General features: G+C 42.0%; 1 protein-coding gene across 3 annotated transcripts in view; it reads left to right on the top strand.

Annotated features, from left to right (window-relative positions):
* Positions 1-1,665: 1,665 nt before the first annotated feature.
* Positions 1,666-24,594, top strand: part of ANO5 (anoctamin 5) — a 94,801-nt gene continuing 71,872 nt past the window's right edge. For all 3 annotated transcript variants that reach the window (XM_019551894.1, XM_019551895.1, XM_019551893.1), the window contains exon 1: positions 1,666-1,802. In XM_019551894.1, the coding sequence (XP_019407439.1) occupies positions 1,742-1,802 (61 nt within the window). In that variant the 5' untranslated portion in view covers positions 1,666-1,741. The remainder of the gene's footprint in view (positions 1,803-24,594) is intronic.

Genomic DNA, 24,594 nt, shown 5'->3' with positions numbered 1-24,594 from the left:
AGCCTGCTCTCCTGGGACAGACAGTAGGGGCAGCCACAAGTAGGTGGTGGGGGATGACCAGGGGAAGTCTGCAGGGGGCTGAGAGGAAGCCCAGAATGGCAGAGAGAAGAATCTTAGTGTTCAGTCCTCCAGGCCTCTGGCCTGAACGTGACCTTTGGCCTGAACTGTTCAGTCCTTCAGTCCTCTGGCCTGAACATGGCACTACTCCCCCCATCAATCTTACACTGCTACTGCTACCCCCATTAACCTTTGTGCGGTCACAGTGTAAGGTGCAGCACCATACCTAGACTCCTGGCAGCCCTAGGCAAACTTTTAGTATTGGCAGCATTGCCAACTCTCATGATTTTTGGCTTTGTTCTTAAAGTCTACACTTCAGGACTGTGAAAAACTTAGCTCTGTCTTTTTTATGTAAGTATATATACCGGCAGTCTTTGACTAACAAGGTTTTGAGTTACAATGTTTTGCACTTACATTTATAAATTGACACTGTTTCAACTTTCTGACATCAGTTTCAATTTTAGGATGCTTGATCTGACTTCCCTGGAGAACATCTGTCCAAACTTCCTTAGATACTTTCATTAAGAAAGCAGACTGGACTTTAGAAAAACCTGCAGCCAAGATTCCTGAGCACCAAGAAGCCTTCAAAAAGTCCAGCAAAGTCACCTCAAAAAAGTCCTTCCAAATCAATATAATTACTATTTACGATATAAATACATTAATGTAGCTATATTATTCATCTATAATTGATTGAGTACAAAATTCTGGGTTATTTTTGGTGAAAATAAGGTATTAGGCCTTGGTTCTGGAACCAGTTCCCCATTTATAACATTGTTTGCTATGGGAAAATCAGTTCCGAGTTACAACGTTTCAATGTAAGAGGCTGTTTGCAGGGATCCCTTGTGCTGTAAGTCTGAGGACTTCCTGTAAAAGAAACAGCTATGTTTCTCACATTCCTGAAGAGCAGACTTTAAGAAAAACACCAAAGCACATGAGACTTGGCAACAGCGTTCCTTCTAAGCTGCATGGCGCCCTGCCAGGCACGCCTGCGCACATAGCGCAGCTTTGAGGGAACGCTGCTTGACAATACTGTACCGGGCCTCCCTTCGTCAGAGATGATGATAATAATAATAATAATAATTGCTTCTCGGCCTCTTGAAGGCTGAGATCAAACATAGTGGCTTCTTAACTTAGCAGGGGAAATACCGTGTATCTGTGTCCAAGAAGGTAGTTTTCCTGACCCCCCTCCGCCCCCCCGCAGGAAAACTGCTCTTTTGGTGTGGTTCAGGACCCCCCGAGGTGCAGTGGCTTTAAGCCCAGTTTATAGAGGTGGGAGTCTCCTCTCTTGCTGGCTCTAAGGGCCTTACAGCTCCGCTGGCTACTGGGACGGGGGGGAGATGGCACCAGGCCCTGGGGCATCTGTCCTGCTTGTCTTTCGTGGCCTTCCTGACAGCCCGGGGCGGGGGCGTCACTGAAGCCTGCACCCCGGCAGCCGCGGCCGCCCGCGGCGGTGGCGAGAGGCAGCTCCAGCCTCGGGGGCGCTCAGGACCCGGGCTGGTGCAGCGGGGGCCGGGCGGGATGCTCTCGGGGGCCGGAGGCGGGCCCGGAGCCGTAGGGAAAGGCCTGGGCACCGCCCCGGCTGACGCCGCAACCCGAGCCGGCGCGGAGGCAGAGGCTGGAGCAGAGCCGGGCGGGGCGTGCAGTCAGCGCCGCCGGGGCCCGGAGCGGCGAGAGGGCCGCAGCCATGAGCCGCCTGGGGAGGAAGGAGGAGGAGACCCTCATAGAGATGGCCTCGGCCACGGACGGTAGGTGCCCGGGGCTATGCTGTGGGGAGGCTGCGGGCGCGCCCTGTCCCGCCCGCCCGCCGGGCATCCCGCTGCTGTCGTCGTTAACGGCCGGGCAAGATCCCCCCGGGCCTGCCCTGCCCTGCCCTGCCCCCGGGGCTCCGGGAGGGTTTGGGATTGAGGGTGCCCCCGCACGCTGGGTGCGGGCCTGGAGGCTTTCTCCGCTCTTTCAGAGAGGTTTGGGTGCCAGGTGGTGGCATAGCAGCTTACAACCCTGCTGGCGTGACCCACTGCCTATGTCGCAGAATTGCCCTGCGCCATGTGGGCTGAAAGCGGCCGCTTGGAAGATAGCCAGGCCTATTGGCACATCTCTGAACAGTCGGCGGGCAGTTCGGCCTCCTGGATGGGCTGGAGCAGGCTTGTGTCTCGACAGCGGGCACTGGGTGCAGGGTGTGTCCCAGAGCAGCTGGGATGGGCACCGCCGCTGTGTGGTCCAGCCAGGCTAGCCGGAGCTGCTGGATCGGGCGTGGGAGGAAAGAGGTGTGAGGGCCCAACTGGGCACATGGACCAGTCCTGTGCTACTCATCTGGACCATTGGACCAGATGAGTTTAAAGCCCCACTCTAAAGGAACTGCCACCTGTTAGCCCTGCTAGCCCACGGGCACGGCCTCTCACCTGTGTCGTATACAGCTCATCATGCCAGGAGGGTCATTATTTGTTCCTGCTCTCAGGGAAGTTTCTGCCTTGGTGGAGGGGGAAGAATGGATCTACAGCTTCAGGCATTTAGAGGAGTTTCTTTAGTTAATCTGATTGTGACAATGATAGTCCCAGCACAGAGCTTTGACTCATCCTCACCTTCCTGTTTGGTAACATAAATAAACCACTAGAGGTTTATTTTTTAAGCTAAGCATTTTTCTTCTTCTTTTTTTTTTTTTTTTCTGTAACACGCATCAACATGATGATCTTGTGAGGTCCCTTCCAGCCTTACAATCCATGAATGTTAACAGTCTTGATAAGGTTTTGGGCCTCCCACTTCACATTATCTACAGGCCTTCCAGTTTGGAATGTCTTTGAAATTAACACAAGTGTCTTTAGTACATGACCAATAGTGTAAGAATTATGTTAAATAAACAAGAACGTATTTCTATACCGTTGGCAGTACAGAGTCTGTTTGTTAACTGATGGGCCAGACAGAAGGTAGAGCAGGGTTGGTCCTTGGGCAGACATCATATTTGAGAGAAACCATTTTATCCTGGGACAAAGTGCAGCCATTCAGATAGCCACGTCTGTTGTCTGGGACAAATCCTAAGAAGTTTCACACAAACAGTTTGTTCTGGGATGTTGCAAAGTACATCTGAACAGCTGTGTCAGGATTGCATCATTGAATCAGTGGCAGCTGCTCACTAAACCTGAGGGTGATGTGTGTACATGCCAATCCTGAGACTTTTCTGTTGCGGGACAAACACAGACACAACTTTTCCCAGGACAAATTCAGGGTCCGTTTTCAGCCTTAGGGACTATCTGGGACAGAGAGGCATGAACTGTTATGGGCAACAATGTACTTTATTGTTGGCTCCTCACATGCTAGGAACAGATGCAAGAAACCCACGTAAAGTAGATTGTTGCCTGTAACAGCTCATGCCTCTCTGAACCAGCTAGTCTTGGAAGTGCCTTGTCAAACACACCTTTGATTAGTCTGTCATCAGAAGCAGTGAAATGTTGTATGTGAGATTAATGTCATCTGAAAAGGAGGAACCAACCAAAGAGGAACCAATTGATCAGCTATGTAGGATCTCAAATACTTCCTTTACCCAGTTCAGAAGGTTTTGATGCCAGTTACAGGTTTGTAGAACATAAAGTTAGAAGGGACCACTATGACTTGTAGTTTGACTGCTCTGGTTACAGAGACCAGAAAACTTTCCCCACAATTTGGGACAAAGCATGCTGTTTAAAAGATATCTTATCTTATTGTAAAGTCTACAGATAATTGTTTGACAGTTTGGCCTTCCGTGTGTTGGAATATAACAGCAAATGGTATTGAATTGAAAATTCACTGTGGTACATTCTGTTTAAGTCTATGGTCCTTGGATTTAGGAAAGATCATGCACTTACCCAGAATATGCCCCTACCCAAACTCCAGGTAACCAATACTCATTAAATACAGAGACAGCCTTCCCTAAGCTTTTGCTTACCCAATAAGACTTCTTTCCTATGTTTCAGAGAGTACCTCATACCTGTAATGCTAGCCTTGAAATAGTGGGTTCAAGGATGCATTATACATTTTAAAATTGACAGATGTTAGTTAGTTGAACTAATTTTGAAGCTAAATGGACTACAGTTACATTACAAAGTAGACATTGAGATGGAGAGCTCCTGTGCACTTAGAGCGGTTTATACAATTACATAATATTCAGATAATCAATATTTTTTATGATGTAAATGGGAGTGGCATTGTATTATGTAGTTAAGTGACTTATAGACTTGCCTGATGTGCATGCAAGTGGAGTACCTTTCAGCAGGGGCTACTCTAAGTTATAATTCTGGTTACTGCAATTTAAGTACCACTTGGAATGAGGGCCACAGCCAATCTGAGTGTTTTGAAGTTAAATGAGCAGTTACTTTCACTGTAAAAGTATCTTACAGTGGCTAGTCCTTCTCTAGTATTCAAACAGGCTCCTAGTTAGTAGTGCATTTTCAGGAAAGTCTGAGTCATTATTTGCTAAGTGAATAAGTCCTGAGATTCCTAAAGTATGTCTAAAATGTCTTACACTTCAAAATGACTGGTTCAGCTATCAGGGTTTTTTTTCCCCTCCTAATAGGAGACTACATTTTTCTTATCATTAAAGGGAAAAGTTAATATTTCCAGAGTTTACAGTAACTCTTTGGGGAATGATGTCAGCTAAGTCAACTTTGTGAATTTAATTCTGTGGCATTATATGGAAATCTCTCTTGTTTTTTTATTAGCCATAAACATGCAGTATAAAGAGATGTAGTAATACATTTGAGTTCCAATATACCGATAAAAATAATTGCAAGGAACTATACACACTGCAAATGTACTTACTCAGATTTGGATTGTGGTGAATCCTTTCATTGTAGTAAGTTTTTCAAATACATGTGAACATTTCAAAGATGATTTTTCCATGTTAGGTTTCCATGCTGCCTAAACTGTTAGTGTTAAGCCATTTTTTTTTCCAAGAGAGTGTTAGTTAACTTGCACCATCACCTAGCTCACATATCAAATTTAGTAATACTATAGTTAAAGGCATGGTATCCTCATAAGTAATTTATTTTCCTAGAGAACATACAGTTCTTAATTCATGTTCCAGCTTCATCTTCTGGTTGGCTGAGCACAATCAGAATATTTTTGCACTACTTCAAATCATTAATCAGTGCCCTCAAATGTTCTTTATTGTTCTGTTAACTGGTGAAATAATAGAATTAGAGATGGGAAACTGAGAGTTGAGCAATTGAGGTTATGTCAATTGTAAAAGTTGTAACAGTTTAACTTTAGAATTCATTTAAAAATAAGTTTTGTGCAGAATCTGGTGTGGACATTCATAATTTGATTTAAACATGGTTTTATCATTTGAATACAATTCAGTAAGAATTCAAGTTAAATATGGTGTAAAATCAAGGTCTCTGTACAACATTTTGGACCAATTTAACTACCTTGCTTTAAAATCAAACTTATTTGAACCAGAACACATTTGAAGGTCTGAAAGACCAGATGGAAAGATTATTTTTAAAAAATCCATTTGCTTTTTGTTTGTTTGTGAGAGAAGTGCTTAGGATAAAAAAAGCTCCTTGATAATTCAGCACACATATCTGTTCAGTTAAGTTTTATAAACAGTGGCTGTATACATATGAATCCCCAGAGAATTGTCCAATAAATCAAAGACCCGTGTGGATACTTCTTAGAAAAAAGCACCTCGTAGAATCACCACCTGAACCTATTCTTTACACAGGAAATAAAGAAACATTTTCATGTCTGCTTAGTATGGGTAAAGATGGCAAAAGGAGAATTTGGCCCCTTTTTTACTTTTTCTTTTCTCTACAGATCACTTTCAGTTTTATTTTCTTTCCAATTTAGAACACTGAATCACTAATGTTTTCTCCTTGCGTGATATAGTACAGATCTTGGTCTATATTGCATCAATCTATTAACAAAAAGTTCAGCAGACAAAAAAAAAACCCATCCAAAATACAGCAGAAGCCAGGAAAAGTGGGTTATGGGGCATTTGTGGCAGTAGTTTCACGGAGTTGACTGACTATTGCATTATAGTTTTGTACAGTGCCTAGGACAATAGAACCTTGATCTGTAATTTAATTGAATTCAGACAGATTATCACCATTGTTGCTTGTTTCCTTCTGAGCCCAGAGGAAGACTTTCTGTGCTACAGTTGCTCAGATATCACAGTGGCCTGAACCCAAAGGCCACGTCCACATGAGCAGGGGCATGTGGTTTGTGGCACCACAAACCATATTCAGTGAATGTTAAAACATGTGCCATGCTGCAAATTTGCTACTGGGATTTCCTGGTAGCAAAATAACCCCCAGAAACAAAAGTGGCTCAAAGCACGCAAAACAGGCATGCACCAGCACAAGTCAAGGCTAGGCTGTTCAGAGCAACAAACACCCTGTCTGCTGGCCAGGTCTCTATGCTGGCCCTGCTGCTCTAGCATGCCATCAGGCCACCAGGTAAGTCTGCTGAGGCCAGACAGGCGCTGGCCCCAGAACTGTATTGCCTTCTTCCCATACTTTTTACAGAACCTCCATAATCCAGAGGTATGCTTTGTACTCTGAAATCAAGATAGCACTAAAAAAAAAAGGTAATGGGTGTGTTTTTACTAGATTGGCAGTGGTAGGGTGCACTACCATGAAACTGTGCCTTTCCCTGCACCTCCCCCTGCATGTTAGATGCTGAAAATATGTCATGTAGCTGCATTTGGTGCATATTCATTACCATTCTCAGGCTCAGGTGTGCTCATGATGCACTTGCGCATCTCTGCTCTAATGGCAACTGCATCATGCAGAAGGTGAGTAGGTGAAGCACTGTCCAGTGCAGTGTAGACGTATCATATAGTGGGGGGGCAGGCAACCTTTTGGGCAGATATGCCACAAATTAATCCTGTACCCTCTCTGAGTGTTACTCTTTTTCCCTTCTCTGCCTGACCTGCTGCTCTGGCTTCTTCTCCCTACTCTGTGTTCCCAGCCCTGCCTTCTGCTCTGCTTTCTGCTTCTTTCCTTCCCCCCGGCCTCATCTCATGTATTGCTTTCTGTTTCCTTCCCTGCCTCCTGCTGCACTGCCTGTCCTCTCCCTGATCTGCTGTATGCCACACACAGAGGCTGCCCATGCCACTGATGCTGCAGGTGGCCACCTTGTCTTATAGGATGTGGCCTGTGATAGCAAGGCCAGGAATTGATGTCCCAAAAGGTTCCTTTCAGTTTTATGTTCCTGAAGATATATCATGAGAGTAAGGTCTTAAATTCCAGGATTCTTATGTATATTCCTTGTTTGACTTTTTTCTCTAAAAAAGAGGGTAACAAATGCTAAAAACAGCTAGCAGTTTCTCAAACAGCACTTTTAAACGCTAGATTCTAATAACTCATCGGCATTTTGAGACATGTTCTGGTGTGATTTTATCCAGTGTAAATTCTGTCTATTTCATCTGAATTGCTGCAATGTCTGTGGGTGTAGCCAAGATCAGAATGTGAACCTCTTATTCAGTACCACCGTTATCTCAAATTACTTAAGTGATAGGTGTAATAATTTCTTCTCTATGTATAGAAACACTGAACAGGACATCATGTTCCCAGAAGATCTGAACTAGAGTAGAAAGTAAAATTACAGTAAAACCTGTAAGTTTAAAAAATACTTTGTATGCACTGAAGTACAAGCCCTGGGCAGTTTATAAGCAATTTAAAAATGCTTAAAAAGAGATGACTTAGGAAAAGCCTCTTTAGAATCAGTAGTATTGTTATCTTTGGGTGGAATTAAGTTAACAGAAACAGTGCAGTGTTGTTATGTGTGTCAAAGTAGTTGAACAACCTAAATACATTTTGTCTAACTGAAAGGGAACCTGTATCTTAACAGAAAACTACAGTCTGGAATAGGAAAGTTTTATTTGCAACTAGATCCAGCACCTTGAATAACATTGGGTTGTTTGGCTGGTTATAAGTAAACATCTAAGTGCTTCCAATGAGAAAATGGAAACTTTAGCTCTAGTTCACCATTGCACTTATGTATGGCTCTAATCCAAAAACTGTTTAATGTAACAATTGGAGGTGGTCCTTATAAAAGGAACTGGAATCTGTGACTCTCTACAGAGAAGGTGGTACCTTCTTAAATGACGTTTAAGAACATCCTTGTTCTCAGTGTTTCCCTGTAGGCTACCTTAGGAAGTCCACAGCTAAGAGCACTATTATTTTATAAGGCAGGGTTTCTGGTTCACAGGTAATTTAATTCTTCTTCTATTAAAAAAAATGCCTTCTGTCAAAGTCAGACCCAAATCTCTCTCTCTGTCTCTCTCTTTTTCTTTTTATAATTTCTGCTGGACCAGAAACTTCCCAGACTTTTGTGCCAATACACATTCACAAGAATGTCAGTTTTGTAGAGCTACTTCAGGGTCTTCCACAATTTCCCCACTCTGGTACAAGAGGTATGTTTGCCCTAGGTACAGGGATCCTGTTGGTTTTTGGGTCCCTAAATCTTTGAGCAAACCTGCCAGGAACACCCCTAGAATAAGACATACACCTTGTTTTTGGAAAAGCAGAATGAAGAAAAAAAAGATTTTTCCAGAGTTGTGGCTGCACAGAGCAGTAACAGAGCCTAATCTTCAACTCATTTGCCCTTCCTTTCCTACCTAACCAAAAGCTGAAACCTAAGCTGCTACTGGAGACTGGTCTGTGTGGGTGGACTTATGATTTTGAAATGAGCTAAGAACATTTTGCAAAGCTGTGAAATAGGAGAAGAGAGACCAGGAGTAGCTAAAAGACAGCAAAATTTCCAGAAGCAAGGTTAGCTAGATTAGTGGAACATCAAGATTAGTGTAAGTAGAAATACCATTAACACCAGTTAAGTGAAAAACAATGAGCCATAAAATCAGCTGACTCCCTCAGCTACCTTAATAGAAATGGGAGCAGGGATCAAAGCAGGAACACAAATCAAAATGGTGGGCTTCTGTACTGGCCAGAAATTCACTTCCCTGCTTAAGACACTCACCCTAGTTCTGAAGGGTTGGTTTCATTAGAAAATGTGCATATGGTATGCAGGTAAATATGGTGACTGCCAGTAAATTTGCAGTCTTTTAAATTTAATCTTGAAAAACATAATTCAAGCAAAATTTTGCTTGGATGAATGTCCCCATAAAGTGAATTACATGAACACAGATAAGATTTGTTCAGTCAAGAAGTAAAAAGTATTTTGTGATGTAAATACATTTGTTTTGAAGGGGAAAAAAGAAAAATACTTTGAAAAAAACAGACTATAAATTATTGAGTCAGGGAGCATGATTGTATCATACTTCATGATGGCTGGGGCAAACTGTGATTTTTGAATGTTGAATGATCAGAGGAGTATTTTTTCTGTGAAGACCTGGCAAAAATATCAGTATTTGAAACTTGATTGCATAATGTGTTTATTGTTCAGTTTCGAATAATGTAGGAATCTGCAGAAAATGTGATTTGTTTGTGGCTTGAGGTTTCCTTGAACTAGACTTAAAATTTGTTTTCACACTCACAAGACTTGAAGAATTTACCTGACATCTAATAGTCAGGGGACTAAAGCTACTAGTCAGAATTAAAGTTTAATGTTCCATCTCCTACTACAAGGCTTATCCTGAGAGCTGTAGGAGAAAAGTGCATAGGATTTCTGCTCCTCTACCCCTGTTTCATCCCTATAACTTTTATGAATGGGGTGTCTCCTCTGTCTCTATTTTGAATCATTCTTCCTAGTACTTCACTCCAGTACCTCACTTTACTTTCTGCTCATAGTTATCCCAAGATGAAACTGAGCTGGAACTTGAAAGAGAGCAGAACTAAACTTAATAAGATTGAGAAGCAGTAGAAACAGACAAAATGGGCACGTCCCCATATATAGGGACATTTGTTTGCCACGGCAAAAATAGCAGCAACACAAATTTGTGTCACTATTTTTTGCTGCTGCACGAGCCCCTGCACGTGGGGTTTGGTTCAGGGTAAATTGTCCTGGGTGGGGTAGGGGAGGTTGGGGCCAGCACCTGTGCTGACCCAGGCTGACTTAGTTGGAGTCGTGGAGGCCTCCAGGAGCAGTAATGATGCAGATCCAGCTGCTTAGAGACTGGCCGGCAGCTACAGCATGGCTCTAGGCAGCCAGCCTAAGTTTCTGGTGGTGCAGGCTGCTGCCATGTGCACCACATCATGTTTTTTCCCATAGCTTTTTTGACATGGTGACACATTTTGGCACTGTTCTACAAGTTAGCACAGTGAACAGTTGTATGTGTGCCACGTGCAGTTTGCTTTGAGAAGCTGCAGAGTGCATGCACGTGCTCATCTGGACACGCCCAATCAGTTTGTGTTGGTCTGCACTTGATTCAAATTTGTATAGCAGTCTTTACAGTTATAATAGCTATAAACCTGTTTTCCCAATGACAGCGTAGACACTGATGATGTTAACAGCATTAGTTCATTAATCCCTGAATTATGCTAGGAAAGCTTCAAGCATGTCATAGTTTATGATTTTATTGAAACTTCTGTTTATTCATTGTGAACCACAGAAGAAGAACAATGTAACTTTAACCTCTAGCTTTTCCATTAGAGAATTCAAAAAAAAAAAAGAAAAGAAAAAAAAGAGGCTAGTAAGATCTCCACAATGTAAATTGTGCTTTGAAATTGTCAGTTAATGACAGTAACGGCCAAGCACAGCTAAAGAGTGAAGTGCTATAAACATGTTCAGAATAAAGTTGTATTTGTTGTCATTATATTGTTGAAAGTTGTCATAGAGACAATCTGAGCCTACACGTCATACTCTGCCAGGCTACCCCAGAATCTGGGGCGTATTTGCATATTACAAGTTAGTTTCAGAAGAAAAAGAGAGCACGTGCAAGCTTACATGTATTCTTTTTTTGCTGAAAGTTTCCGGAGGTTTGGCATGGTATTCTTCTATGTACTTTGAAAGATTTTTCCTTCACTAATCGGTGTGAACTTTTTAAATTAAATCTTCTGAAGCTATGGGCACATTGAAGTTAAGCTCAATGTTAGTTCAATATCTAATGAAAACGATCTAGTGGGAGCTCTCTACAGTGAACAGGGTGGAGAAACTTTCAGCTGAGTTCTCTTACCAAATATAGTCTCCTTGGTGGAGTTGAGTCATATGCTTACAGTGTATCTGACACAGCTCTGGCAGTACTGTGTGTTAAAGAGCTCTGTCTGGAGTTTAAAAAAAAAAAAAAAAAGTGAACATTCAGGGGGAGAGCTATGCTGAGTTACTCCGGTTGAGAATCTGCCTTTTGTTTCAGGAAAAAGTTGTCATAAACAGCTGTGTTTTGCAATCTAGCTAATGAAGCAGAGACCTGTGTTAGAAATACAGGTTAGTTAAAATCAAAATGTATCTGAAGGTGAGAAGCCAAACTTGCTGAAGCAATTTATATTCTATCTACACTGTTTAGTATAGATAGCATTATAACTGTGAATTTTTCACTTTTAACCAGGCTGTTCAAAATTTTCTAAACCCGGTAAAGTTTACAAAAAAGTTACCTTGGGTTCCTCCTTGAAATTTTTCTTTTCAGTTTGTTTGGTGTAGCGTACAGTAACAACCTTCCAGATCTTCCTTTCCTCAGTAAAGCATTAGCAGCTACATTAGCGATGTGAAATTTCTACCAAAATACCTCAGATTGCAAACTCTCTATTACGGGGTTTGTGGCTTGGCTTCCACGCAGTTTTCAAACATGCTGGCCACTTACTGATTCATTCCAGCACCTTACCCTATGTTCCTCTGGGCAGAAATTCACTCTTACTCTGAATCCCAGGGGTGGTCAACTGAACACTTACATCCCTGTAACTCCTCAGTTTAGATGTGAATAGGAAGTAAGTGGTACATAGAGATATATTGCATCTGCAAAGTTGTGGAGAGCTGAATTCCCTTTTGTGGTCTCTACTTCCTGGCACCCTTCTGACAGCAAAATTGTGATGCTTCTGTTTTAATTTGAGCCTCTAGGACTGCAGAGGTACCTTGGAGGATTTCACATTATGGCTGAAAACTCCCCAAACACTTTGATTTCACAAGGAAGAGCTGTTTCAAAACTCTCTGCAGAAATCGTGTCATACTACTAAAATTTTTAACACACTGCCTTTCAAACCTCAAGCTAAATATAGACCAGTTGGCATTTGTCAGCACACATTAACCACAGGAAGCCAGGGTGAAGTGAGAGAGCCCCTTGGTATGCTCACTCATGCAGAAAAACATGAGCAGTGAAATAAGCTATTCTAAATTAGCCGATTTCATCTGTCAGATATTCTTGGCAGTTTCCATTTTTTGTTGAAAAATTATGCCGCTGTCTTAAAATGGAAGGACTCTACATCTGTGAATAAGAAGATTTGTAATATGCTTTAATGCAGGTGAAAATAAAGATGGGACACTATGAAGGTGCATTGTTAAAACAATACTGAAATACTGTTGGCAAATATAGCAAAAAGGAAGATCCCACCGTTTTAATTATATTCAATATCTTTTAATGGAGACGTTAGTCTTCCAAGAAGATGGAGGAATATGGTGTATTTGTTAAAGTAAACGTGTGATTAACACTGTATAAGTGACATTATATGTGACACACAGAGGCGCTCTCTACGTGTTTATGTTGAGATGCTAAATTTCAATGCAGGGAGCACTGGTATCATCTGTTTTATTATCAAGTGGCTAGGTAATGTTTGTTGTATCACACAGTAATTTTCTAGTTAAAGTCGAATAACAATTCTCTCTTGTACGTTTATGAGTGTGGATAAAAGGAAAGGAAATATTCCTCTAACTAGTGCCTTGGGTTTAAGTCATAGATATAGCAAAGTCTCATAAAGATTTTAAATTAATGTTATGTAAAACAAAGAGGATAATATAGTTTCATAGTTTCTAGGTTTGGAAGGGACCTGAGCAGATCATCAAGTCCGACCCCCTGCCATGGCAGGAAAGAGTACTGGGGTCAAACAACCCCAGCAAGGTGTACATCTAGCCTCCTCTTAAAGACCCCCAGGGTAGGAGCCAGCACCACTTCTCTTGGATGATTTAAAAGAGTTATGTATAAGAAGTTGGGAGAATCGATTTTTTGGGAAATAATGAATAATGGTTTAGTTTCTGGGTGTAGTATTTTCACAGTTCTGTGTGCCAGTCTTTGAAAAATCTTCTGCAGGTCTAAGTACAGATATTTGGAGAGGTTATAGTGGGTTCAAACTGGGTGCCCAATTTAACGTAGCTCATCCTGATGCCGACCTTACATTTACAGTCCCAGTCTCAGTGACTGGCAGTCAATCTAAACCTGTAACTGTACAGGAGTTCCATGCATACAGACTGGTCTAAATATGGTTTAAGATAAACCCGGATCTATGTAGTATCAGATTTACTCGATTTAGGTCAAATCAGTGCATAGAATTTCTATACACTTTCCCTGTGTAGCTCTGGGGCTTGGAAAACCTAGACACTGGCCCCAGCCCTGGGCCTGCTCTTTTGCTGTATTCACTGCCCCGCTCTTTTGCTCTTTTTGCCCCCCAACTCCTTCTTTGTCACCCCCTTGAACCAGCCAGCCCTCTCAACTTCCATCCCACAAACTGCCCTGGGTGCAGCCACTTTTATCAGATGAGTTTCTACACATTACAATAGCTGGTTCCAAATTTGTGAAAACTTATTAAAGGTGCAGCCAGACATCTACCTTCCCCCAGTAAAACATCACATCACTCACACTTATCAATAAAATAAATAATAACATTACTACATGCTTTCAAATACGTATGAATAACCTACTAATAAATAATGTTAAGATAGTCTTTGAGATTTTTCTGTCCTGGCTAACAGAATTGGAGGTTTCTCTTGACATATCAGCTGTACTGTTTTCAAACAATGGTAAGTCTTGGTAAGTCTGCAGGACCAGGTGTGCCATGTTTTGAGTTTCAGCAGTATCAGCCTGCATTGGTTGTTTCTTGAGACTTGTCCTGATCTCTCTTCCTTCTATAATGTTGAAAAAGTATTACCCGTTCCTTGCAAAACATGTCTGAGTGATAGCCTCAGGTGACTAGGGTTACTTCTTATAAAAACACAGTTCTTGCCAACCACTCTCTTATTGTAATAAGCCTCCTTTTCATTAAATTGTGGCAGCACCTGCAACAGCCTATTAAAAGTTCAGTTCTACAGTTCTACATGTTATTCAGTGCTTACAGGAAACAGAATCCTTTCTTGCCAGGGTGGGAACATTAATTATTTTTTTTACAGAAATAGTACTCAACCTACAGTCCATGTGCTGAATTCAGCCTGTGAATCTGTGCGATCCAGCCTGCAGGGCTTCTCATGGGTCTGAACATTTGACTGCAGGGACTGGTGATAACATTAATTGCCAGGGCGTCCCTTAATTGCCACAGCTGTGACTGCTCCTGTGTGCCAAATTTCCAGACCCATGGGGAGCCCTGAAGGCTGGGTGACTCAGCTCTGCATGGCAGATGGTGCCAGCATGTAGGGTCGCTCCATGGATAGATCCAGCATGTGGAATTAGGCTGTGACCAAAACCAGTGTACAAGGTTGGGCCAGTGTGCGGGGTCACTCTGCGGTTGCATCTGGCATGTAGGACCAGGACAGCATACATGATTGCATCATGGCTGCATCCAGCACATAGAGCCAGGCTGACACCACGAATTGCATATACAGACTGCCCCCAAGGTGAATCTGATCCACAGGCTGACCTTGCTGGCAGACTGGCTTTGTGCCACTCATCCCACCTATGAGGCTGAAAGGTTGAGTGCCACTGTTCTACAGTGTTGTCATACTGGCAGCTCTTTAGTCCTGTCTACACCTGGAGGATGACGAGACTAGATTGATGCAGTGGAGATACCCTCATTGTACATAAGAGATGGAGAAGTTCTATTTTTAAGTGTTCTGCTCTTAGGGTAGAGCTTAGGTTTTACATCTTAATCTTTATTCATAGCATAAAAAGTGCTATGAGCAGAGGAAGCAAAGCACTCTGACTCTTTTTATTGTTATCCTTAGCAGTGTATTACATTTTAGTGATCTTTAAAACAGGCCCAAATTAATTGGAAAAGCTCCTTTTCCTATGAATGGTTCCACCATAACTGTCATATTCCATATAGGCTCTCCAATTCTGCTAAATTTCCACCCTGTATTATCTCAACTGATGTGCACATAGCAATCAGAAAAATTTGAGAGGTTGACTTACCTCACTTATGTTTAACATTTAAGCAAAATTTTGATCTAGTGAAAAGCTATGAATCTACAGAATACATAGAACAGGGTATGAGTGTAGGTTTCTCCACATAGCATCACCAGCGTTTGAAGGGTGAGACTATATGTTAGTCCTTATGCATTCTTCAGTTCTTACTGAAACTGCGAGTCAGGGGTACAGAATAATGTGGTAACAACTACTTGTAATGAGGGCATTTAGGTATAATCATCAGAGGTGCTGCAGATGTATCTTTGTTAGAATGGAGTATGGAGGGTGTCTACTTCATAAGCCTAAGGAAGGCAACACTGTAACTATGTGCATTATGTATTTCTCAAGAGCAGAGTAGAAACTGTCTTCTATCACTTTCAAGGTGAAATACACCTGAAATGGTGGTGCCTGGACCAGTCTATGTGGACTGTCTTACATGCCCTGGAGTAATCCACTACGATCTAAATTCTAAATGATTATAATCAGGGATCTGGGTTTTCAGTTTGCCACAGAAAAATGTGATAAAACCTGGAGTTTCTCATTTTAAGGAGAAAAACCCAGATTTTCTCCTTTCTGCCATGGTGAGGTGCCCCCTGCCTGCCTGGCAGCAGTGGTGGTGTTGGTGTGAGGTTTTGCCCCTTGCTGCTGACAGGTGGGTAGGGAGCACCTCACCATGGCAGTGTGGGGCTTGCGGCGGTGACATAAAGCTATCCTGCCTGCCCCTGTTCTACCCTGTTGTACTAGGTCCTTTCCACTGGGCTGTGGAGGCCCCGGGGAGAGGGCAGCAGGGCGGGGAGCCCTGAGCCCACAGCAGGCAATATGTATGCGCACCCCCAACAGATTCTGCTCCAGCCATGGCGCCCCTTGTGGGGAAAGGGAGCCACACTCTGTGCTCCACTGTGCCGCAGGTGGCATCTGGGACTTAGGTGCTGCTGCAGGGGGCAGGGGCTGCGGGCCCAGGTCCCTGGCCCCATAGACCTGGCAGCTGGGAGCCCCCTCTGGCAAGGCTGGGGGAGGGTGGGGGACTGTGGGTGGGGTGTGAGGGGCACCAGCGCAGCAAGGGGGCTGTGGGGCAAGAGTGAAGGGCACTAGCAGGGCTGGGGGGCTGTGCCTTGGGACTGAGGGGCAATGGTATGGGCAGGGCATGGGCATATCAGGGCTGCTTAGCACCACAAAGCAAGAGGGGAGGGGACAGCTGCAGCTGGACCTGTGTCTTGGTGAGTGAAGGGGCAGGGGGAGCTCTGATTTTCCATGACAAAAATCCCAAAATCAAATGCCAAAATTTGAAGTTATTTAGAATTTATTTTATTATAGAGTTTAAAGCCTTCAGATTGCTTTAAATTTGTAAGTATATCAATTAAATCAATTACATATTGATTTCAACTGATACTTATATATTTAGTGGCGATTCATTTTAATCATAGAAAAAACACAGATTTGGGGGGTTTTAATTATAGAATTTGTGATGGTTTTTCTTTTCTTTTCTCTGCAATTTTTAAACAGAAAAAACCAAGATTCCTGATTATAATGAAGTTATTTTGGATTTACATTGGTGCAACTGAAAGCAAGCCTTGGACCACTGCATCCATTTTCACTCAGTTTTGTTAAACAATATGTCAGGGCATGCTTGTAGTCTTGTAATGAGGGGTGGGCACCTGGGGCACTAGCTCTGGTGCAGCTGGCCTGTCCTGGCCCCTGCTGCCCATGGCACAGACCTTGATAGTTATACTTTGATTGGACTGCACACAGATAATCAAGGCAGAGAAGCCTGCTGTCTCCAGTTTTTCAGATACAGTCTCAATCTTATATTAAAATATTTGGAATTTTTTTTTAAAGTGAGGCTAAAAAAATATATTGTGCCCTATAATCAGATAGAATCTCTAGATCAAGAATAAATGGGGCATAAAGAAGCAATTCTTGTTATTTACCAGTAAAAAATGCGGTCATTTTTGATGTTGATAGCGTACCTGGTGATAATTCCAGGTGTCCGTTTTGAAAACAGATAATCAAAATGAACATATGGGTTACACATGTATTTAATAGCACAAACCAAAAATGTCACTCATTTATTACATTAATTGCTCTGGTTGGAGGTCTTGATCTGCAGTAGCTAGTGTGATTCTCAGTATCACAACTGATTTAAAGCTTTCAAGTGCATTTTGTCAAAAAACAAGAATATCTTTAGGTGTGGTACAGTTTTATAATTGGAAATCCCAAATGCTGCTGTGGTTTTCTTCAGCTACAAGGGTAACTGTATAACTTAAACATTGTCAAGCCTGTGGCAAAGTAGCAGAACACTATCAAACCATGAAAAGTGTGGGTGGGGCATGTCTATGCAGGCAGCACATCCAAATATAACGTAGGCCTCTAATTTTTCTGCAGCCAGTCTGTGAATTACATATGGCTATGTGGTTTGTTATTCAAAAGTATTTTCTTAACTTTCAGTTCGGATATTGGAAAGCCTAGAATTACAAAATTTGTAGTGTGCTGAAATATATCGTGTTGACAAGTAAAAATTGTAAAAGACACATGTAGAGTAAACAGCCATTTTCCAAGCCATTGTCAAGTTAGATATCTTTGCTCATTTCACTTAGTGTTGAAGGCTAATGTTTACATCAGATACAGTAAATGCCAAGGGCATTGGCCCAGTGCCCACCCCATTTTCTTGATTGATGGAAAACATTTCTCTCTTAGATAGTCTGGGATCTAATGTAGACTCTTGGGCCACATCCAGATGAATGCAGCCATGCAGTATGTGGGGCCGCACACCCCTTGCAGTGCCACATACTGCACATTCTGGCATTTCTCATGCAGCGCAGGGTTTTTGGGTTTTTTTACTCTTAGAGATCCAGGGGCCAAAAAACCCATACAGAAAAGAGGCAGGGTGGTGTACACGGGGTGCGCTGCCCAAAACCAGAGCCTGGCCAGCTGGAGCCAGACTGTGACTGCTGGCCAGACTCCAAGCTGCAAGAAAAATGCAGCTGCAACTTCCCCAGCCCCAGGATTCCAGGTAAGGTAGCTGGGGCCAGCACAGTTGCTGGACCCAGCCTCCACTACCCCACCCAAGGTAACCTGCCACGTGCCAGAAGGCACATGGCATGGGTGTTCCCCGGGGACAACCAGCAATGGCACAAGGTGTCCCATTGCTAGTTGTTCCCAGGGAACTAAGAGCCTGGGCTCATCAAGCCATGCCATCTCTTTTTAAGCAGTTTGGGCAGAAAATGTGAATTTCCCATACTGAGACATTACCAAGTTAAATAAATATAGGAACATTTTGATGAGATACTTAAGAACTTTTTTTTCTTGTCCCTTTTGTTACATTGTTTTAATATACACATGTCAGTGAAATCTTGCTGTTTTGGAAGTTAACAGCAAGACTGACTTCAATAGTATTAGGATTTCACCCATACCTCCATGGAGGTCTGGAAACAAAAATCAATTAACAATGCATTAGCACGTGATACAGAAAGTAAAAAATAACAAACAATAATAATAGGAAACTGACCAATTGAATTTCCTTGTCCAAATGGGATGAAATGCAAAACATTATTGTTAAGCAATAAATTTAGCATGTGATTCTTTTTAGATTATTAGTTACAAATTGTGTATGCACCTACTGTGCTCTAAAGCATTTTATTGTTACCTCATCTTTACAGGTCCACAATTTGTTTCACTACAATGGTAGAATCTTCTAGACTATATAACTTAGGGACACTTTGTTATTACTATATGTTTGGTTATATATATGCTATGTGTCCATCTGGCTAACATAGATTGCCCAACTGGTTGAGTCTTAGGCCCCACTGTAATAGAAATTATAAATAATAATAAAATTAAGAACAACTTTATTTTGGTTTTACGTTACTATGAGAGCCGTGATTTCAGTGGAAGCTTCAGAAATGAAGTAATGAGTCATTTCCTAAGTTTCTGGGAGCATGTGGGAAATAAATCTAGGCTTTCGAAAGGGTGCATCAATTTGTATGCAACAACCTCTCCTGACTGGTACAGACAGAATGTAATATCACAGCCTGTCTATATTCTGTTGAATGAGGACTTAGCAGTTGTTCAGTTTGGGAGGCTGCTTTTGCTCTTTTCTACCGGAGTCTCATATTGCTGGACATAAATAGTCCATGAATGTAAGAGCAGTGTAGGTAAAAACAAGCATATAGTAGCCTGGTAGCTGGAATGCTTCACAGAATTAGGTGGGCTTCAGGAATTGGGCAGGCTGGTATTTGTTCGCCCTGGCCTTGGGAGGCTCATTCATTATTTTGTTTCTCCTGTGTTTAAAATACAACCTAAATATCTAGCAGTTTAAAAATATCATAGCTTCTCTTTAATCGCAACTGTCCCAGTTTGGAATATTCCTTTTGAAATGGTCATTTATGCTATCATCAGTTTAGTTGTATGTCATTTGGCAAAATCATGAACTGATTAAATGTAGGACTGTTAACCACAATTCTAAACAGAGTGGTATGTTATTGTAGCCTTCATTGGATATCACTCCCAGCACAGATATGAGTTAAATCCTGTTTTGCTCTTTAAAAAAGTTGTTGGAAACAAATCAGTGGCATATGCTTCTAGACCAAACAAGGCTTTTTTCTAAAAGCAGATTAGCCTTTTTCTTTAGCTTTTAATTCACAAGGAAACTTTATAATCCTTTAAAAGAGCTAAATTCCAAAGTTTCAGGCAACATTTCCATTTTCTGTTGAGCTATTCTACTTGAACGAGGATTGAATAAAAATTAAATAAGGATTTTAGGATGTGGCCTGTACTCTGTAGAGCAAGAGAAAACATTGCACAATGGTAGATTTCTTTTCTCATGACTTATTATTCTAGTTTTGTGCCAGTTTGAACATGTTGGAGCTGCTCTCAGCATCCCTTTTAAAAGACTAAGTGAGATAGTATCACTGGAAATAAATCTGTCTCTCTCCTGTATACTTATTCCAGTTACAGTCATTCATATTATTTTTGTTTTTTTGTATGCAAGTAATATTGTTTGGAATAACTTTGGAGGCTTGTATGTATTTTAGGATAAAGATTTTTTTTCAGTAAGTAAACACATCAGTGCAGTAGCTTATGCTAGAATTGGCCTTTGAAATGGAGGCACATCTCTTGTTCTGGCGTGTTTTCCCTCAAGAGATCCCATTGTATCATGGGTATCTGTGGTTGTCTCCAGCTGCTAATAGAGCTTCTCTGGAATTCTCTGAGAACAGATTGTATTCTTATGTCCACAGAAGGAGTTTGATACATTATATTTTAATTTGGAGATAATGAGATAGGTAGTTCAGTGCCAATGCTGCATTAGAAAACAGCTGTCTTGATGTAATTGGTGTGGGCAGCAAGCACAGGGCAACTTGTCCAGAAAACATGAATGTCTGAATCAAACTAATTTGCAACAAATCTATTAACCCAAATTCATGTGTAAAATACAATAGGTGATTTCAGTTCTTTCTTTGTACCTTATGTTTATTTCTACTGTCTTTGAAAGATGTCATTTTATTGAAATGTACTTACATGCAGTATCATATAAATACATTAGCTGATGGAGATAGCAATTCTTTAGGTGCAGAGTCCCTTCTTATAAGTCTACATTATTAATCTCTGTTTTGATATACAGAAAAATACTAAAAAGCCTGAATAATATTTACATTAATAGGAAATAGATTATTTATAAATGAAAGCTCAAATGTATTTTTTTTAATCATATAAATAAGGAAAGTTTTGATTTTGGTGTACATGTATTAATTGAAAACTGGACCTGGTTTTCAAAAAACATGGTGCTGATACAGTATTTGTACATTAGCTTTTAGAAATGAACACCATTCTTTTAGGATTAAGCAAAATTAAAAGACACCATTATTTTGTTTAGATTCAGAAATCTGTTTTTCTTAAGGAAAGCAGTTCCTGTGCCTCATGTCTCTGTGCATGTGTAAGCAAGTTCAGGGACACAGGCTGAAGTTAAAGGGCTAAATTTGCCTGCAACCCTTTTGGATTTCAGTGGAATTGTACTAGGGTATGTTTAGTGCTGAAGTATGGAGAGCTTATTTTGTAAAGGTGTTCCCAGCAATACATACATATACATACAAATAAATAGTGTTAGAATTACTAAGAGAACAACATTTTTTTTAACTATTAAGCAATGGATAGTGTATTAGGCAGAGTTCAGAATATGTGCCTAAATCACAGCTACAGGACTAATCCAGGGAGTTACTTGAGGGACATCTCAGAGGTGCAGTTTTCTCTCCGCTGTGTCTTTACTGTATGAAGGCAGCTAATTATAATATTTTCTGCTTGTGCTGCAACAAATTGAAACATTTTTTACCCATGCTGGTCCATCTGTCCCAGATCATCTGCTGCCGTGGCCCGGGGGACTGCTGTACACCTGGATCAAAGATCCAGGGTACTTTGGCAGGGACTCACGTTACTATACAGGTGCATACTCACAATTACAAACTTGTCCTGTAATATTTTTAAAAATATTTATAATAATGGGATGCTTTAGAGGTGTGCTGCATATACTTTTTTAAAGAGGATACATTTGAGGACTCTCAGATTGGCAGTGTTGTTTTCAGTCTGACCATTTTATTGCAGTTTGCTGCTAGCCATGAAGTACATTCTCTCTCAGCTACTCAGAATTATGGTACTGTAGTAACATTTATTGAATTATATTTGTCGATTTCCTGTAAACATTAGGTTAATTTTTTTTTCTTAGAAGAGAATTGATTTGTTGACTTTCAGATGTTTGGATCAGAATACATTTTATAGTTTGTAGTTGCATTTTGCTAGATATGCAGACACAACAGTCTCCGGTAATTTCTTCAGGACCTTAAAATGTGGGCGGTATTTGCTGGGTATGCATTTTTGTTTGAATGACTTCAGTGCTGAGTCAGATTCCTGGGTCAAAGCTGCAAGTTAGGCAGATGCAGATTCACTTGTTAAACTGCCACTGTGGTCCTTGAAAACAAAGCAGACATACAAAGCAAGGTTGTAATGCCAATTATTAATAAGTAATTTACTGCTTAATTAGTAGATAACCATATTGTGAATTTGAATCTATCTTTTATGTAAGGGTAGGCTTTGCCACTGGAACAGGGTAGGATTTGTTAAGGCTATGAGCTTAGAGGTGACCAAGATAAAATTCTATCTGTTTGCTTAGTTATGATGTAGAATAGGAAGTGGGTGTAGTACACAGTAGGTATTTCATACCAACTATATTATGTCCTTTTTATCCCCCTTCTCTTTTCTCTGCAATAGTATTGATTACATCCAGAGATGAGCTACTGCACTGTATGGATAAGTGTGCATGCACTAATGTGGCAGATATGTTCTTACTAGGGCTGTGTGAAACTTTGGTTGCCAATTCAATTTGGCAGAGATTCGGCCTGATTCAGCAGCCGAATCTCCAAATCCGAATTGAATCAGGAGACCCTTTAATCTCCGAATTGAATTGGAACCCTCCGAATTGATTCGGAGAGATTTAGAGAGATTTCATGATTGGGACATAGATACAGCTTTTAATGTTTTTTCTACATACTTCAAGATACCAGGCAGCTCGTGAATGCTGAGATGCTGGGGTGGATGGAGCGTCTCATGGGAGGTGAGGTGGGGGTGGTGTCTCCTGCGTGCTCAGTGGCAGACATGGAAGTGGACTAAAAGGACTTCTAGTCCACTTCCGGGTCTGCTGCAGAGCATGCGAGCCCCCTCCTTCCCGCACTCCTGTGGGACACTCCATCCACTCCAGCATTGCAGTATTGATGAGCTGCGCTGATACCTCAAGGTATGTATAGAAAACATTTAAAGGTGTGTCTATGCCTGAATCACTGATTATCTGAATCAGCATTGAATCTTTGGCCATATCAAATCACTGTCCCTGATTCAGGCCAAATCCAAATCGAGTACAGCTTGTTTTGCATACCCTTAGTACTTACCCTTGTGTTCTGACAAAAAGCTTAAACTCACATAAAACAATATGGGTAGCCCAAGGGTTTATGCAGCACTTTTCTGCTAACCGAAAGAGGTACAATTAAAGTTAATGGGTCTCACAGTCAATCTACCTCAACATGTTATTTCTGTTCTAAGTCTGGCCTAAGTACAGACTTAGAAATTTGGAACTTCTGTCCTACAATCCTGTCTCTGACCATTTTTTTTGGACTCAGGAACCCATGTTCCCCTGTAGATCTAAGTCTAGCCTCTCTACTACTTACATACTTAACATCAGAACACACCCAAAACTGGTACCTAAGCCTGGGGCCACATAAAACACCTAAGATTGGGTGTTACAAAACAAGAGCTAAGCCGCTAGCTACTTTAGTTTATAACTAGGTGTTTCTCTCTGTTAGATGAATTCTATAGGTGTTCCCAAAACACATCTAACCAATTGGATTGCACAAAAACAGCTGACAAAGATGGCATTGGCAATGTTACCCTCCTTCCCTGTCCTTTTATCCAGTAGCTTAGTAGTTATAGCACTCAACCAAGATCGTGGGAGATCTGTATTCATTCCGTCTTCTTCCTGAGGAATTTCCCAAGAGAGTTCTCTAAACATTGGGCTATAGCAGTGGTTTCACCAGATAAGTATATTTTAGTCAATCAATAGGCCAGACCAGGACTGATCCCCAGCAGAGTACCTAATGCCCCAGGTCCTGCCTGAACGTGGTATGTACCAGGTCCCAGGACTGATACTGGGCACATGCTACCCATGGTGTATGGTCTGGACCCAGAGTAGTAGGAAGTACAGTGGGTTGGTCTGGGGCACTGCATGCAGCCCATGCCATGGATCCCTGGACTTTTTGCAGTGCTAGGTCCAGCCCATGCCACAGGCAGCATGTGCCTCATGCCAGCCTCAGGGGCAATGTGCACAGGGAACACTGTGGTTGACTGGCCTAGCACATGGCACACAGAGTTGAACCAGCCACACATGTTGTATACAGCCCAGTGGGCCAGCACAGGGCAAGTGTTTTGTGCAACGCCCTGCTGACTGCCCTGTGCATTGGCTCCAGGTCTGGCAAGATGCCACATGTAGCATCCACCCTGTGCTAGCCCCATGTAGCTTATGAAGCACACATAGCTGATTTAGCCTCATGTACCATTTACAGCATGTGCAGGCCCTGGGGCTCACTGTGCACATGGCTCCTGGGGCTGGCGCAGGACATGCACTGCAAGCAGTATGTGGACTGGACCTGGTGGTGCTGCACATGGCACAGGGGACCTGGGGTGCAGGCTGCATGCAGTGCCCCAGACTCACCCCCTTGCAGGGTGTGTAGCTCTAGGTCTAGCCTATGCACCACATGTAGTGTGCAGGGCTGGGGCTGGTCCAGCAGCCCACAGCTGAGATCATATGGTTCCCTGGGACAGGTCTGGCTCACGGACTATATGTTTGACATCCCTGGGCTCTAGGCTGTTGGGTTGTCTTT

This window comes from Crocodylus porosus, unplaced genomic scaffold (genome assembly GCF_001723895.1).
Source record: "Crocodylus porosus isolate Cpor-Errol unplaced genomic scaffold, CroPor_comp1, whole genome shotgun sequence".
NCBI lineage: Eukaryota > Metazoa > Chordata > Crocodylia > Crocodylidae > Crocodylus > Crocodylus porosus.
This window is presented reverse-complemented; position numbering and strand designations above follow the sequence as displayed.